This window comes from Girardinichthys multiradiatus, chromosome 5, assembly GCF_021462225.1.
Source record: "Girardinichthys multiradiatus isolate DD_20200921_A chromosome 5, DD_fGirMul_XY1, whole genome shotgun sequence".
NCBI classification, from domain to species: Eukaryota; Metazoa; Chordata; class Actinopteri; order Cyprinodontiformes; family Goodeidae; genus Girardinichthys; species Girardinichthys multiradiatus.
The window spans coordinates 10,391,996-10,410,732 of record NC_061798.1 but is presented as its reverse complement, the minus strand read 5'-3'; the positions used below and the strand labels follow the sequence as shown (position 1 = coordinate 10,410,732).

The window sequence follows — 18,737 nt, the reverse complement described above, 5'->3', positions numbered from 1 at the left end:
GGAATTATATACTGAACAAAAAAGTGTGAAACAACTGAAAATATGTCTTATATTCTAGGTTCTTCAAAGTAGCCACCTTTTGCTTTGATTACTGCTCTGCACACTCTTGGCATTCTGTTGATGAGCTTCAAGAGGTAGTCACCCGAAATGGTTTTCACTTCACAGGTGTGCCCTGTCAGGTTTAATAAGTGGGATTTCAAGCCTTATAAATGGGGTTGGGACCATCAGTTGTGTTGTGCAGGAGGTGGATACACTACACAGCTGATAGTCCTACTGAATAGACTGTTAGAATTTGTATTATTTCAAGAAAAAAGCAGCTAATTAAAGAAAAACAAGTGGCCATCATTACTTTAAGAAATGAAGGTCAGTCAGTCCGAACAATTGGGAAAACTTTGAAAGTGTCCCCAAGTGCAGTCACAAAAACCATCAAGCGCTGCAAAGAAACTGGCTCACATGAGGAACGCCCCAGGAAAGGAAGACCAAGAATCACCTCTGCTGCGGATGATAAGTTCATCCGAGTCACCAGCCTCAGAAATTGCGGGTTAACAGCAGCTCAGATTAGAGAACAGGTCAATGCCACACAGAGTTCTAGCAGCAGACACATCTTTAGAACAACTGTTAAGAGGAGACTGTGTGAATCAGGCCTTCAAGGTAAAATAGCTGCTAGGAAACCACTGCTGAGGACAGGCAACAAGCAGAAGAGACTTGTTTGGGCTAAAGAACACAAGGAATGGACATTAGACCAGTGGAAATCTGTGCTTTGGTCTGATGAGTCCAAGTTTGAGATCTTTGGTTCCAACCACCGTGTCTTTGTGCGGCGCAGAAGAGGTGAACGGATGAACTCTACATGCCTGGTTCCCACCGTGAAGCATGGAGGAGGAGGTGTGATGGTGTGGGGTTGCTTTGCTGGTGACACTGTTGGGGATTTATTCAAAATTGAAGGCATACTGAACCAGCATGGCTACCACAGCATCTTGCAGCGGCATGTTATTCCATCCGGTTTGTGTTTAGTTGGACCATCATTTATTTTTCAACAGACACAATGACCCAAAACACACCTCCAGGCTGTGTAAGGGCTATTTGACCAAGAAGGAGAGTGATGGGGTGCTGCGCCAGATGACCTGGATCCACAGTCACTGGACCTGAACCCAATTGAGATGGTTTGGGGTGAGCTGGACCGCGGAGTGAAGGCAAAAGGGCCAACAAGTGCTAAGCATCTCTGGGAACTCCTTCAAGACTGTTGGAAAACCATTTCAGGTGACTACCTCTTGAAGCTCATCAACAGAACGCCAAGAGTGTGCGTAGCAGTAATCACAGCAAAAGGTGGCTACTTTGAAGAACCTAGAATATAAGACATATTTTCAGTGGTTTCACACTTTTTTGTTCAGTATATAATTCCACATGTGTTAATTCATAGTTTTGATGCCTTCAGTGTGAAGCTACAATATTCATAGTCATGAAAATAAAGAAAACTCTTTGAATGAGAAGGTGTGTCCAAACCTTTGGTGTGTACTGTATAAAAATCTCCATTTGTGTTTGGCATCCAGCAGAGGGGTACGCAGTGCTAGTGGGTTCACCGGCCCACCGCCCTGCACAGACGCAGGGCGAGCGCGACATCAAGTACGCAAGAGGCAACAGTTTCTGGGGCGCTGATATTTTGCTGGACCATTGTTCCCTAAACTATGCCATATCAACCTGTTAAGGATAACCTTTATACCATAATGATATAAAGCATAGGTTCTAATGTATCCTTTTTTGTTAGAATAGGATAAGAATGCTAATTGACACACATTACAAGGATAAATGGCCCAAGGTTTGTCATGAATGACCTGTGGCTGGGGCACTGAGTTTGATGGTGGAGCAGGCTGTAACTGGTTTGATTAGAAAGCCACCGCACACTTAGATTAAGGATGGACACCCGCTACTACATAATCTAACAGATAGACACCACAATGGTGACACATAGTCTACTGATAATCACTGATGGAGGAAACATCCATTGCATTGGAGTGCCAGATATAAAACTACATGTAACCCTCTATTGGGGCTCTTCGTCATCCTTTCACAGATGGCGACGGTCCGAGATGGGATCTCTGTAATCATTCCTCTGCCAAATTTAGATTAAAGGAGCTGAAAGTTAGAATCTGTTTGAGAGTCGTTCCTTTAAGAGTCAGTGTTAGATAGAGTCTGATCGCTTCTGGGGACCAAGGACTGGAGGAACTCCGACAGGTCTGACCGCCAACAGTGTGCAGTAGCTGGGACAAACCTCTCCTCTGCTCCAGTCAGGCAGATCAGCTTTGCTGCACACTGGCGAACAGCTGATCTGTAACACATGAACATGCGTTGCAGGGCGGCCAGCTAAGCTGACAATGAAGAGCGGAGATCAGAAAAAAAAAGCCAGGGCTACTAAAACAAACAGTGGTACATTAAAATCTATATATATATATATATATATATATATATATATAAATAAATAAAGAATGAAGAATTAAGAAAACTCTTTGAATGAGAAGGTGTGTCCTAACTTTTGGTCTGTACTGTATATATATAAAAAGGCGGTTCACGTCTGTGGTTCAATTCCACCAGGGATTTCCCTGGTTGCCCCGTATGCCAGTTTGCCCCAGGCTGAGTCACTTTACTAAATGAAGACCAAACACGTTTAAATCAAAAATGCACCAGAAACTGAAACCCGAGTCCAGTCCATGTGAAAACAAGTCCAGGCTTAATTATGCAAGGATATTTGGAAAATGCCGGCTCGTTTTGCGTCTGGTTTCATTGAATTCAATTCAATTCAGTTTATTTATATAGCGCCAATTCACAACACATGTCGTCTCAAGGCACTTCACAACAGTCAGGTACATACATTCCAGACAGTGGACAGTCACTGGCGTTGACTTTGCAGCAATCCCTCATACTGAGCATGCATGTAGCGACAGTGGAGAGGAAAAACTCCCTTTTAACAGGAAGAAACCTCCAGCAGGACCTGGCTCAGTGTGAGCGGCCATCTGCCACGACCGACTGGGGGTTTGAGAGAACAGAGCAGAGACACAAAAAGAACACAGAAGCACTGATCCAGGAGTACTTTCTATGGGAAGGAAAAGTAAATGTTAATGGATGTAGCTCCTTTAGTCGTTTCACCTAGAAAGAAAGAACAGATAAACTCTGAGCCAGTTTTCAAGGTTAGAGTCTGAAAGAGAGCACATAGAGTTTGTTACAGTTAAGCTCAGTCAATCGCCATGTCTAGGAGAGAGAAAGGGTTAAACACTAAAAGACAGGGCTATGTGGATCATTGGTAGAGGGTGAGCATTAAGTTGTTGCCAGCAGAAGCTCGGACGATTCCCCTCTCCAGAAAGGTGTCACAGGTAGACACAGAGCCAGGCCAGGTGTAGCTTTTAGGAAGAGAAAAGAGAGAGAGCATAAAGTTAAAAACTTAAATAACAGCAAATAATGCAAAATTGGAGAGTAGTGTGAGAATGTAGCGAAGAGGGTGAAAGTGGTCAATATGTTCTCCAGCAGCCTAAGCCTATAGCAGCATAACTACAGAGATAGTTTCAGCTCAGATTATTTAGTTAAACGGCGCTTATTTACAACAATGTCGTCTCAAGGCACCCCACAAAGGGTCCCACTGATGGTCATTGTTATACTAAAAACCACAATGATTGGGATACCTCCCTCTGTCAGACTGATTATAACCATTGGAAAAGAGAAGGGGTCATACAGGTAGCAGAAATGGAGGGTGTGTTTGCACCTCAACCATAACTGAGCCGGTTTAGGCTAAACCTGACTCCCCCTTACTCCAACCAACAGGGAGGGAGGAAGGCTCCCCCCCTAATAAACTAAGCCACTCTAACTATAAGCTTTATCAAAAAGGAAAGTTTTAAGCCTAGCCTTAAAAGTAGACAGGGTGTCTGCCTCACGGACTAAAGCTGGGAGCTGGTTCCACAGGAGAGGAGCCTGATAACTAAAGGATATGCCTCCCATTCTACTTCTAGAGACTCTAGGAACCACCAGTAAACCTGCAGTCTGAGAACGAAGTGCTCTGTTAGGAAAATATGGAACAATCAGATCTCTGATGTATGATGGAGCTAAATCATTAAGGGCTTTATACGTGAGGAGGAGAATTTCATTCCTCCCGCTTATTCTGGCAGTTCTTTTGCTTTATGTTGAGAGCATGGGAAATCTCCAACACGGACTTAAAATGCTGTGCAAATCTGTCAAGATCATATTTTCTCCTCTGAGATGCGCGTCGTGTATTCACGTAAGCTGCTTCTATCGATGAAGCATGTCATCTTTCAAAACCAATCACATATATATAGAATATCGATGATGTATTACAGATAATCCCAGTTCCCACGGTCCCTGAATGCAACAGCTGGGAATATGTTGTTCAGCCAATGTGTTGAGCTGTCAGCAATGATTCCGCACCCCCGTGATCTGAGGCCCCGCCCCCGACGCCAAAACAGGGCCAGAAGTTTGAAGCCAAAAAAAAAATCTGCAAGTTCAAAACAAAAACTTGAAACTGAAAAATAGTATTGAAATTTTTGTTTTCGAGTTTCACATCTGGTTTTTTTTTCAGTTGCAAAACTTTTTTTTCCAGTTTTCACATTTTTTTGGGGAAGGTTCAAAATAATTTTTCAGGTTCAAATGTTTTTCTATAGAACAAACTTTTATTTTTCAGGTTCAAATGTTTTTCTTTTGAACAAACTTTTATTTTTCAGGTTCAAATGTTTTTCTTTTGAACAAACTTTTATTTTTCAGGTTCAAATGTTTTTCTTTTGAACTTTTATTTTTCAGGTTCATCAGGACATCTTTCTAGGGAAGCCCATGCATGTTTCAACTAAAATTTGCATAAGCACATTCTGCATACATATCAAAGACATGTCTGCTGGAGAAACTTGTACAGGTTTCCTATCTGGAATACAGCATCCAGTAGAAAAACTGTGGACAAACTTGGAGCAAAATTTATGATGCCATCCTTGTACAGCTGAACACATTGTGATGTAGTTATAGTAACTGTGGGACTAGATTAGATTAGATCTAAAACTATTTTTTTCCCATTGCAATATTAGAAACTGCAAAAAGCTGTAATGTTTAAACATGCAGGTTGTGTTGCAGGCCTGAAAAGCAAAACTGGTACATTTATTTTACCAAACGAAAAATGACTGACTGTCTCTATTTTTTTAAATTGGAGGGTTGCACATCCTCAAAAAACATTTTAGCATGGGAATTAGGCCAGTTTGACTTTTTTGAAGTTCTTTGTAAAACAAGTGACTTCAATAAATTTTGAAATATTACAAATATTTAGTTTAAATTTAATGTGAAATTTATCCAATCCACACAGGTTCAAAATTATGCATATAGGCTCAAATAAATGCATTCATGGTTACGTACACCACCACTTATATATGGATACCTTTTTCTTAGCAAGCTGAAGAGAAATCACATGCTTTGTGTAGCTATTGTTTTCCTAGCATAATTCTGTCTAGGTATTTGACTACTTTTGTTTTACCTTAGTTGGTTAAATATTATAGATTTCCTAACACAGATTCAGACTTTAAAGATCTTCTATCAGCTATTGTTTTCACCACAAAACAAATAAAAGGAACACAATGAGTTTGGACAAAGTTAAGAATGACGTTAAGAATCAGATGGTAAAATGCCCCTCCTTACCATATATGTAAAATGACTGACACTGCTAGCACAGTGAGATGAATAGAGCAGTTGGGTTTTATTTCATTACCATCAGCAAAAACAATTTTTTTTGCTTGCTTTACTGGAAATATTCCAAAATGTTTCACAATATTACAAAATGCCTGGTTTTTGAAAACACAAACCAATAAGTATCTATCACCTCTAGAACTCTTTCGCTTTCAGTGTCGAGTCCAGTTTTAGATAAGAGATGTACCACAAATCCAGGCAGGGAAACCCACTACTTGCTACATCTCACATAAAAGGCGTAAAGAATCCATCATGTTTCCCTCGAAATTAACATGAAACATAAAGGAACAAAGGAGCAAGTAACTCAGAGCCGCATTAGTAGAAATAAAAGAAGTTATGGGCTGTAAAATGGCTGGCTAATGTTTACAATCAGTTCATTCAGTCCTGTTAAAAGAAAGAATAAAAAACATCATTCTCTAGTGTCAAAATCATAGGTCAAAACTACATGAAATATTGATAGAGATACATAGGAGTGAGATAAAGCCTTTAAGTTCATAACTTTTCTAAACGGTTAAGGTCTGGACCTGTCAAGCTTAAAGTTACCTTGATTTATTCTTTCCAAAGGTGGTTTCAAGGTATGTTTGCAATAATGTCCCCTGGGTACACTCAAGTTACTGTCAAATTTCAACCAAATAGCTGCTGATTTAAGGTGAAGTAAAAAATGTTTTGAAGGTAAACCTTTTTCTTCATTACTCCATCTGCTCTGTGTAATGCACCAGAAAGAGACCCTTAGCATAATGCTACCACCACCCTGCCTGACACTTGGTACAGTGCCTTTTCTTCACTCCTCCAAACATTGTTTTTATCATTGTTGAAAAACAACTCAGTGCTCATCTGGTACAGAAGGTATTTGGCTTTTCCATGTGAGTTTTGGAACAGGAATTTCTTGCTTAGTCAGTACCCCTTAGTCCACATGGATGTTTTACTCAGTAGCCTGTAGACAGTTACACTGGTGTCCCACCATGTTCCAGTTTATAGAAGTTCCTTGGTTTCTCCTAACCATTCAGACCAATTCTTTTGCTCAGGGGTGACAGTTTAGGTCAGTTGAGTGAAACTTCGACACAAGTTGGTGGTCCAAGAAAACAATAATTCCAAATGCATCTCAAAACTGGTGTTAAAATAGCTAAAGCAGGTTGCGCTTAATGGCAGAGTCCATGCTGGGCCGATTCAAATAATCTCGTGCAATTTTTCCAGGTAGATTGGTCAAATATGTTTTCAGAATATTGCCAGACGTTTGTAGATGGCTACAAAAATTTTGTTTTTTCCATGCAAATGCTAAGGGAGTTACATTTGTATTTATATTTTTCAGCATTAAATTCAAACTTAAGCAGCTACGTGTTGTTTTTAGTTTTAGGTTGTATAATCTATCCAGCCTGAAAAGAAAGAGTAAAATGTGACTTCAAAAGTAAAAATCAGCTGAGGATTTGTTTTTCAGGATATGTTGACATTTAGCATATATGAGATTACCTTTATATTTTGACAGGCAGGCATATGTCATACTGACCTATGTGTCCGGGCAATGGAGAGTGCGGCCTTGGCAGGGTGGGGGAAGTACTGGTCAGGATGAGGCTCTTCCGGTTACTGGTTCGGCAACTGAAACAAGAACAAAGAGCGAAAAGGTATTTATTTTTACTACATGAATCAGTTGCTGAAAAGCTCTTGCACCGCCAATCCTGAGACCTCAGGTCAATACAATATGCTCTTGGAAATGTCCTTACTTGTTGTTCTGATATTTAGTAAAATATGTGCAAGCGTAAGCATATTGCAACCTTAAATTAAGCATGTCTTTGTTAGTGCATTTCACGTGACCTAACATCTGCTTATTTGTAAGGAGAAATTAAGCAAGAAAAATATTAAAATTCATGCAGGTACATGCCCCTGACAGCTGCTGTCATGGAATATAATGGAAGGAGTGATAAAGGGAAGATGGAGGGAGGAAGGTCCATAATAAAAAACTGAAATTAATGAAGCGTTAAGACTTCACATGTTGGTGCAGCAAGACTAGATGTGCCACTGGAGATTCTGACAGGGGGGGCACACACACGGAAGCACAAGAGTTATTGCCTTGCATAACAGCTCATAACGTGGGAAGTAAATGGTACAGGTGTTATTGTCATGTACTGACTGGGGTTTGAGACTGTGTGTGCTTGAGCAGTGTCTGCAACATCAAATGTTGCAAAGCAGAACCACTGAAAAGAAAGAAAAAAAAACCTAGTTGACATCTCGTTGCATCAGCCATCATGCCTTCTAACATCTGTAAATACCAGCTCCCAAAGAGAAATATGAGCATGTAGCCAAGTAACACAACTCCATTATTTAATGCATTTTAAATAATGTCAGAAGCCTGTATCTATCGTCCTGCATCGCTTCAGAACCATGCCTGCATTATCTCTCTCCCTTTTCATGTCACTCTTCAGCAATTTTCTCTGGCATTGTGAGACATCAAACCAGGAGAAGGATTTTCCTGGTGGCAGTCTGCCTATGTGGGCGCCAAACGACAGAGAGCTCGTACTCAGCCTTGCAGAACACAAGAGAAATATTTTGAAATATTTAAGAGAAATGCATTAGGCTTTGAACAGAGAGGGCTGAAGGAGACTTAACAGCAACCTTCACTTGGGATTTACAATAAGAACAGACAAGTAAAGCAGGGGGGAGGGCAGAAAGAGAATAGACACAGTGAAGAGACACCAAGTGCACCTAGTTATCTCATTCGTGTCATCCACTGACTTCCTGCTCCCACACCTGCCTGAAATCAGCACTTTATTTCAGTTGTTAACCTCCTTTGTTGAGAATCCACCTGCTCATGCTTATTCAAAAGCTGAGTCACTTAGGCATATAAACATACTGCACCAGCTTGACACCAGATCCCATTCTCAGCGTTTGATTCATGATTTATCATGTATTAGAGCTAAGGCAGGCTTCCTGATATTTGGCTGAGCATCTACCTGCATCTTATCCAGATGGAGCATTAATCTGAGCCTTGTCACAGTGAACTTTCAGGAAATTATTCTTAATCCCCATAAATAACCTGAACATCTTCTGATGACTGGTTGCGCGTTCTATTCTCAGTCTGTTCTTTCACTGAGCGCCATATCCAGTTTTGCTCTCATCCTGTTCAAAGCTTGCCGAGTGATAAATAATTGAAATGTGTGAAGTCAACAATATTGTTCCCATGCTCACAGCTCACTAGACTATTAAAGATAGAAACACAATGAAGGCTCCTAAGGGTAAAGCCATCTACTCTTCCCATAAAAAGGACGGTCTTTTTGCTCTGAAACATATTATTATTTATCTTAAGTGAGTTATGGAAAAGGGCATCTTGGCCAAAGCATTTATTCTGTAACAACGGCTAAACAAGAGAGCTCCTCCTCTTTATTCTTCCTCCCAGTTCGGCTGGTAAAGGTCAAACTAGAACTTAATTTTGATTTGTTTTAAGAGGAGCATGTATGAAAGAAACATGTTTGGTCATATATATTGTCTGTAGACCTAGCTTCACAAACCTCACTTACATCCCTCTGGCAGTGCAAGGTTATTCAGTGTAAGGTTGGTTTTACTGTCCAGATTGGCTTTATCCACTGCACCACTGAATATTACCTATAACTGATGTAGTTTGCGGGACAGATAATCTTCACTGCAGCTGCCTGTCGAATTATTGTTTAAACCAGAGTTTCTTGAACATGTTAAGAAAAATATGTATCAGAAGCATCTGTAAGGATTATGAATATTGATTAATTAATATTTATCAAAAATTATACTTAAAAATCATAATTCAGGAAAATAATTTCTTAACCAAAAATCATTACTTACAAATAGAAATCAGAGATGTCCTCTGGTGTGATTATGGGCTTAAAGCTCTTTATAATTACAATTAGCTATTCATCATTAATGACTTATAAATTATTCCAGAACCACAAAATGTCAATGTTTATTCAACCACTTCACCTAAGGTAGAAGGAACTTCAACCTTGTTTTGACGGATAAATCACACAAATTCTTAAATATATATGCGAAGATGTATTGAAGCCATATAATTCTGATATACCACCATTCTGGCCCAAAATCCTTCACCTAACTAGAAAGCACTATTCTACACAAAGGGAATAAAAATGACTACCTAACAATAATAATAAAAGAAAATATATGCGCATTGAGTGTCGATGAAGATTAAACCAGCAGTTTTATGGACAAAATGTGCAATTTGGGTTAACTTGGATAGTGGAGCCCTCCTGGTGTGCTGATGTCTCAGCCCACCGCTTCTAGACGGTGGGCTGTGCCCTTAGCCACTAGTAGCCGATTGCCTCAAATCTCGAACAAAGAGTCATAAAACTCCAGAAGGCCCAAACTGCCCAAACCGCAGTTGCATTGAATGGGAAACTTTAAAATCCAACTTCTAACACCTGGCTGATTTGGGATCAGCTGGACAAAAACATACACACGCACCTTGCTGACTGCACCCGCGCTCCGCGATTCAGACGCAACAGCAAATCAAAACACAGCTGAGCATAAAACACTTTAATCAGTATTGCATGGATTAATAACTGGTGATCCTAAATCACCTTAAAAATGCATCACCCTGCCCAGACTTCTAAATTGCTAAGAACGAAATTACTTTGACGTCGATTTTTTCTCTCCACCGGTTGAGGATGGGTCAGGTCTGAAGGGAAACGAGGGGGGGATCACGCGTCCGAGATCAACTCAAAAGAAAAACGGTAAATTTCTCATCCGTCCAAAAGGAGAAAATATGAAGAGCCATTTAGTCGACTGAATCACAAGGGGAAACTAATCTCCTTGGAAATAAAACCTCTCTGGGTTTTCACCTGCGTGGGTGTCGGCAGGGACTACGATCAGTATATGAATCTTCTGACCCTCTTGTATCAGACAGATTTTCAACTTTCAAGCTCTTCTGGGAATGACGGTGTGGAGGAAAAGATCGGCTGCAAGCTTTTGTCTCTCCAGATACGCGCCCCGTTGTGTTGTTCTGTGAGACACGCTAGAAATGGCAACAAAAGTTTATTTTCCACGAGTTTTATAATCCCGGGTGATGTCAGATTTGCGACGTCTGTTGAGCTCCTCATGTCGAACTGCTCAACCAAAATGGATGACCCCAACAGCATCACAACTCTGAGGCACCATATATAATGCCCGCTGCTTTTGAGCAGCTCTGAAAATGCTCCTCAAAAGTTGCAGCAATTATCTAATAAAAGCATTGCTTAATCTCATAGTACACCATGCAGACAGCTCCAACTGACTGACCTACTTTCTGATTTATCAAGCAAATCATTATTTGACCACTTGGGACCACCTTCGACTGTGTAAAGAGGGTTGAAGTTTCATTCCATTATCATCGAATATGGAACAAAACAGTGACTTAATGGCTAAAGTATCATAACCATTCTTGATGCAACAATGTGAATTCTACACCCATCAATTAAAAACACGTTGTGATTTATTTCAACTACATTGACAGAAATATGACTTAAAAAATCTTAACCATGTAGAAAAAATTTGCTGTTTGTTTATTTATTACTGAAAACAAGGTTACAATCCTCTACATGATATCAGGAGTGGTAGACATTCAAATCCATCTAAAAAAAAAAAACTAAACAGAAACTGTCATGTAATGCTGGGTTGTCGCTGGACCAACAATGGAGCCACATGGTGAGTAGAAACATTTTAAGATTGAAAACTGGGAAACTTCTTGCTAACGCAGGTAAACAGAGAAATCAAGGCATGGATATGGAGCAGGTAGTAAACAAGAGGATCCACTGGCAGGCAATGAAAACAAGAGTCTAAATACAGAGGTGGTGAGGGAAATGACCAATGTACTAGAAGGGCTAATCAGGAGAAATGTGGAGCAGCTGGTAGAAGGGAGCATGCAAAACAACTGAAGGAGGGAGGCACAGATGTGCGAACACAGAGAAGTAACATAAATATCTAAACACAAGAATGAACCACAAACCTGATCTAATAAGAATAACTAGAATAGCAGCGAAACAGACAAGAAACTCAATACGCAAACACCTAACACAAGAGATTCATGAGAAATGTAATAAAAACAGTTATGTAAAACAGTCTTTGAGAATGTTGTAGTCATTTTGTCCCTTTCCTATTATATAATATTGTAGTAAAGAAAAACATCTGCCGCAGCATGTTTTATACCGAACATGAGTCAATTTTTACCCATCACGGCGAGGCTTGTACCCACTTGACAACTGAAGATTTGTAGTCATTTTCTATAATATACTCACGGTCTGCTACAATGAAATGAGGTAATGTGACTGTGATAAATTATATGTGTCAGCAGGAGGTTGTTTGGTGTGTTTTTGCTTTCATCAAAGATTGTAATCTAATCCCTATTATAGTAGTCAACTTGACCACACAAGGATCTAAACCAAAGTACAAGGAAATAGGTTGTTATATAACATCTTACATTTTCAACAAAATTTGACATTTTATGATTATTTGTCTACATAATTAATGAAAAGTACCTACAAAAAATAAACTGATGCACAGTGGTTTAGGTACAGAAGAAAACGCCTTGCTTAAAATCAATTTTGGCCACAGAAGGGCAATGGACTGGCGAAGGGAAAATTAACCTGGAGCCTTTTGAGAAGGTGTATAAATAAAACATCTTTGAGATGTGTTTTTGCCATGAAATCCCTTCCTAAGCACTAGCAGAAGGTAGTCTGTAAAGCTTACAGTAGTTTTAGGTGGCTGTCAGGAGATTAAACTAAACTAAGTGCTGCAGATTCACTTGAGTGAGAAAGCAATGAGTAAATGTTGGAGGTGTTCGTGCAAGTGTGCTCATGCTTGTTTGGGACTATATGGCTATAAATCCCTCTCTCACAGTTATGTCCACAGCAGACTGGACCCACAGCTGGACCACTGTTTCTGTATCACACTGAAGCAACATTTGAAATATACATGTATGTAGTCGTTTCTGGGTTAATTCAGTCAACCTCTAATGCATTTTTTATTTTAAATTGAAAAAACCTTGAGCTTGAATAAAAAGGGCAACCCCTTACTAATACATATTATAACCATGTAATCTAATCAGGTTCATTCAGTACGATTCTCCTCCATCCAGAATCAATGGACCAAAAAGAGGAAAGCTGCAGAGCAGCCAGAAGGGAGCAGACATAAGGAGGAATGTATCATGTTGCCATAGAAACACATTCCGAGTCACACTTATAAAAAGCAAACAGTGACAAATGCAACCGTTTTCACCAAAGCTAACAGTGAGAAACAGACGTGTCAAACAAACAAAATAATGAAGAAGGGCATCGGGCTGAATGGGCTCTGATTGAAGGCCTGCAAAGCCAAACAGAATGACGTCACCCTGCAGTGAAAGTGAACAGAGTTTAGTGTATTTGTGAATGCCAGATTTCTAATCCATCATAATCCACTGTGTAATGAATCATGCATGCTTGACGTGTGTGACAAAAGGAACAGGGGTGAGATGTGTGATGCTGTCATTCAGGACGGGCGTGATTCACTGGGGTTGGTAGTGCAAGGTGCATTGTGTCTGTTGATAAATTTGTGTGTGTGTGTGTGTGAGTGAGAGAGAGAAAGAAAGAAAGAAAGTGTCAGTCTGTCAGAAGGTGCAAAGCAAGAAAATGATTTGGTTTGTTTTGCAGGGTTCAGAAAGTTGGTGCATGTAGGTTTTCTCAGAATGCAGAACTTGCAGAGCAGGTCAACGAGATACAAGACATGGAGTGGGCAGCAGCATGATGCATGTAAGGTGTATGTAGACAGTTCAATGCTAAAGAATTTGTACCCCTTGAAGGTTTTCAACATTTCATGTTAGAACCACAACAGAAAGTAGTGAATAATCATGAAGTGAAAGGAAAAATATACGTGGTTTTCAATACTTCATATTCAAAATGTATTCTGTCTTCTTTACTCTGCTACCCCTAAATGTAATCTAGTGCATCCAATTGCTCTCAGAGGTCCCACCTACATGTATGTGTAATTGATGCTCAGCATGAATCCAGCTGTTCTGTAAAAGACTCAGAGGTTTGTTAGAGAACAGTAGTGAACAAACAGCATCAGCAAGGCAAAAGGGGCACAGCAGAAACCTAACACTGAAAACCACTTAAATAAAACATCTCTGAAACATGGTGGTGGCAAGATCATTCTGTGGGAGGGCTTCTCTGTTTAGCAGGGGGGAAATGAGCTGGTCAGAATTGATGAGAAGGTGGATGGAGCTAAAAACAAGGCAATCCAGAAAGAAAACATGTAAGAGGCTGCAAAAGACTTGAGGCTGGGACCGAGGATATTGTTTCAGCAAAAGAACAACACTTAACATAAAGCCAGGACTGTTCTGAATCTATAGTAAAATTTGTGATTGTTTCATGACAAAATATGAAAAAGTTTAAGGGCTGTAAATACTTTTGGAAGCCACTGTCATGACTTGGTAAAATCTTTCTCCTGTACAATTTACTTCGTTATTTTACAATAGAGGACTTTGCTAGACTTTATCTATAGCTACACTGTCCTGGAGCACAAAAACTTTGACAAATCTGAACTGTTCTCCACCTTAAAGCACTAACAAACTAACAAAATCAGAACTACACAAAAGAAAACATTGTCTCAACGTTTGACATGAAGTAAATGAAAGAGATCAAATAGTCAAACACTGATTGGAAAGTTGGACAGTAAGATTGTATTTTTGTGATGTCAAATATGAATATTTGCAGAACATCTGTACCAGTTGCTGAGGCCAGTTCAGAATAAAGGGAACACAGACCAAATAAAGAGACGGGTATTTAGTACAGTTTAGCTTTTCTTTTTTTACTATTTCACAGCTCTGCTTTCCAAGCTTTCCAAGATCCTTCTAATAGATGCACACACAGGTTACCAGTACAGTAACTGCAAACATGCAAATCCACAACAAGGAGGAGGATAGAATGGTAAAGCAATGGGCTGCCAACATTTGCCCATTAACTGCAATGTTGATGTCAATTTTATGAGGTTAAAAAAAGTAAAGGAGATTTGGAAATGCTAACATGACACCACAGATACAGTGCAAACACTCTCCAGATTTAATTTGGATATTCTGTGGTAATTATCCAAAAACATGAAAAGCAACACCCTGTGATAGACTGAAAACGTGCTAAAGACACAGAATGGACGGACGGATGGATGGATGGACGGACGGACGGATGGACGAACGGATTGATTAACAGGAGCTTTTAAATGCACCTGCCTCTCCTAACCAAATAACACTTATCTATACTTCAGAAAATAAAAAGAGGCAGTGACTCAAGGCTTTTGGCTTTCCATCTTTTTTGTGTCAGTTTTATTTTAAAATATGAAATATAACTGCACCAAATTCAGCATGAACACCTGTCTAGCTTTGTTTTCTCTCTGTTTAAATCAGTTGGATATGCTTCCAGCTCTTTTCTGTCTCCTGTGTTTTAGCCGCACCTGCAGCATACTATTTGTCAGTTTCTGTAGAAAATACAATACTGGCTTTAAGTTCCTAATTGCCAGAATGGTTTGTACATCACAACAGTGTGTGAAGCTGTTCAGCGCTTACTTGTCAGTGTCTGCTTTGTAATGCACACCTTGATTTTTCTTAAAGCTTTGCTTTGTTCCTGCAGACTTTGGACTGTTTATGAATTCTGCTTTTTGCCTGCCCCTTAACTGCTGTCTGTGCTTGCTTGGATAACAGTTTGTTTATGAGTCCAAGTTTATCTAAAAAACCTAGATCTCATTGTTCCATATATTCCTAACAGAGCACTTCGTTCTCAGACTGCAGCTTTACTGGTGGTTCCTAGTGTCTCTAGAATGGGAGGCAGATCCGTTAGTTATCAGGCTCCTCTCCTGTGGAACCAGCTCCCAGCTTTAGTCCGTGAAGCAGACACCCTGTCTACCTTTAAGGCTAGGCTTAAAACTTTCCTTTTTGATAAAGCTTATAGTTAGAGTGGCTTAGGTTATCCTGACCTATCTCTGTAGTTATGCTGCTATAGGCTTAGGCTGCTGGAGGACATAATGACCACTTTCCCTTTCTCTGCTACATTCTCATACTACTCTTCAATTTTGCATTATTTGCTGTTATTTCAGCTTTTAACTCTATGTTCTCTCTGTGTTTTTCTCTTCCTAGAAGCTACACCTGACCTGGCTCTATATTTAGCTGTGGCACCTTCCTGGCGGGGGACATCAGCCAAGCTGCTGCTGCCAACAACTTAATGCTCACCTTCTACAGATGATACACTTGACCCTGTCTTTCAGTGTTTAACCCTGTCTCTCCTAGACATAGCTACTGGCTGAGCCTTTACTGTGACAAACTGTATGTGCTCCCTTTCATACTCTAGACTTGAAAACTGGCTCAGAGTTCATCTGCTTAGCTGTCTTTGTCTCCTAGATGAAGCCACTAAAGGAGCTATAACCATTAATGTTTGACTTTTCTTTCCTATAGAAAGTACTACTGGATCAGTGCTTCTTTGTTCTCTTTGTGTCTCTGCTCTTTTCTCTCAAACCCCCAGCCGGTCGTAGCAGATGGCCGCTCACACTGAGCCTGGTTCTGCTGAAGATTTCCTCCTGTTAAAAGGGAGTTTTTCCTCTCCACTGTTGCTACATGCATGCTCAGTATGAAGGATTGCTGCAAACTCAATGCGACTGTCCACTGTCTCTACATGCTCATCCAGGAGGAGTAAATACTGCAAGTCACTCACTTGATGCAATCCGCTGTGTTTCCTTAGATAGAAAATCTTTTAACTTATTTGAATAATGAACTGAGTCTGACTGCATTATTTGATAGTTAGGATTAAGTAGATTATATGTACCTGATTTGAAATCTGTATGATTCAATTGAAATAACTTTGTAAAGTGCCTTGAGACGACATGTTTTATGAATTTGAGCTATATAAAAAAAATTGAACTGAATAAAAAACTGAATAGATTTTTAAACTTTACCTGTTTGCATACTATGTTGTTTCTAACATGGCACACAAAGTCATCAAAGATCGTCCTATCAGATGCCTCTTCTGAATGGGCATAAAACATCAAGATTTATTTATAGGCAACATGACTTGGTATCAAAGCCTGAATAAAATAGACTAAACTGTCAGACTGACACATGTGACCCCTTCCTGTGTGTCACTAATGACACACTGTACTGCCACTGGTTGCTCCACTCCAGGTGCCATGCTGAGAGAGGCTCTGAGGTTAAAACCTTGGTAATGACTGAAGCACAAGCTTTGAGGAGCAATTATCTCCCTGCAGGCCTATGGCTGGCTCTGGACCATCAGTGTCTCTCATACACCCCAATGACACAGCATTCAACTTCAAAGGTTTTTAAAAAAATGTACATGTTTGAATTTCTTGTGCATTTTTCTGTAATCCACAGAGTCAAAGTTATACATACAGGATCAAATATATATACATATGCTAACTAATGTTTGAATAAATGTCCCTTTGCCAGTTGTAAACAAAAAAAATACACTTTTTGTGTCCATCAACAACTTTCTGACATAATCATGGCAGGAAATGTGACCAGTTTTCTCATCAGTGATGGTCAAGTTCATTTATAACCGATTTGTTTCCTGGCACTGACCAAGCTTTAAAAACTGGTTCACTTTTCAATAACTGGTAGTGCCTGAGTTGCTCCTAAACTTCCTGATCAATTTCCTTTAAACAGTTTGGGTCAGATGAGTGAAACTTGGACACATTCGGGTGTTCCAGAAGGACAATTATCCCAAACACATAAGAACTGGTTTTAGTATCAACAAAGAGGGCTAACATGACGCTTTTGTATTGGCTGTGACCTAAAACCTATTGGAAATGCATGGCATATACTTAAAATCCACGCCAGGAAACAAACTAATTCAAATATTCAGACAGAATTATGCCAGAAGCTTGTTAATCAAAACATTGGAGTATTTCTGCAACTTCCTAAGATACATTTATCCAAATATGTATATTTTTCAGCCTGAACGCAAAATTTAATTATGAGTCTGTGTGAAATGAAGAAAATCTACAAAACATTCATACTCATCCTCACAGTGAAGTTGAAATAAGTGACATTATTTGCTGTGTGCTCATCCCTCCTTAGAAAAAGAACCAAAAATTTTATATGAGATTCATCGCAATGATGTTAACTTAGGAAAAGTAGATAATAGTTTTCCTGTAACCCTGTTTGTGTGAGCTAACAGATCATGACTGATCCTCCATTTACCCGCACATTTTAGCTTTTGAACGGGATGACTTACCGTCTGTGCATATTTAATAGGTTTTACCCTGAAGGTTAAACTCTGAGTGCGTATTTGTGTGCATGTCAGTCAGTGGTGTCATCTTCTGCACTGAGTGCTGACTCACAGGGGCAGACAGGACACATTAGGTTACATCAGGCCCTCTTAAAGGTGAGTGCATGTTTTGCACTGTGTGCAATAGGATAAAAGTGAATGGGATAAAAAGCTGTCCCTTTAAAACCCTTCCCTGCTTAGTTAGAAGCTTAGTTAGATTAGTTCCTGTATGTGCATCCAATTACTCAACATCCTCTGCTCTTACTGCCACAGTCCAAAACATCCTCTGGGACAGTACTGATACCAAATTTGGGACAGGGTCCAAATCAAGCCGTGTGGGCAGATTTAACAGGCATTAGGCATTTATATGAAGACTGAGAGGATTGCTGAGTGATGCTGACAAGCAGCGGATGTAAGAAAACAGGCCAAGTCGGGACAGAAAGGATAGGAGAAGAGATAAATTAAGAAAAGCTGAGACATGGTAAAAAACAACATTGCCATGTTGATGTAAAAGAATGTTATTCACATGGGCCTCCTGTTGCTAAGCTCAGTGGTACAGAGAGACAGAAATAGAAGATCAGGTGTCATTCCCCGTAAAGTAAGGTTAAACAAGATAGAGCAAGCATGACACAGTAACAACTATTGTTTCCCTTTTGTAGAAAGGAAATTAGAAGCCAAAGTCATTCAAGTAATAAAAAGTCATCTGAGTAAGTTTGATAAGTGACTGCACAAAAGATACAGCATGTTGAGTTATCTGGACATGCCAACTAG

The 18,737-nt window shown here is 39.8% G+C and overlaps 1 protein-coding gene across 3 annotated transcripts in view; it reads right to left on the bottom strand.

Moving 5' to 3' along the window:
• Positions 1-18,737, bottom strand: part of mast1a (microtubule associated serine/threonine kinase 1a) — a 147,671-nt gene that overhangs the window by 51,774 nt on the left and 77,160 nt on the right. For all 3 annotated transcript variants that reach the window (XM_047365946.1, XM_047365947.1, XM_047365948.1), the window contains one exon: positions 7,223-7,311. In XM_047365946.1, coding sequence (XP_047221902.1) covers positions 7,223-7,311 — 89 coding nt within the window. The remainder of the gene's footprint in view (positions 1-7,222; positions 7,312-18,737) is intronic.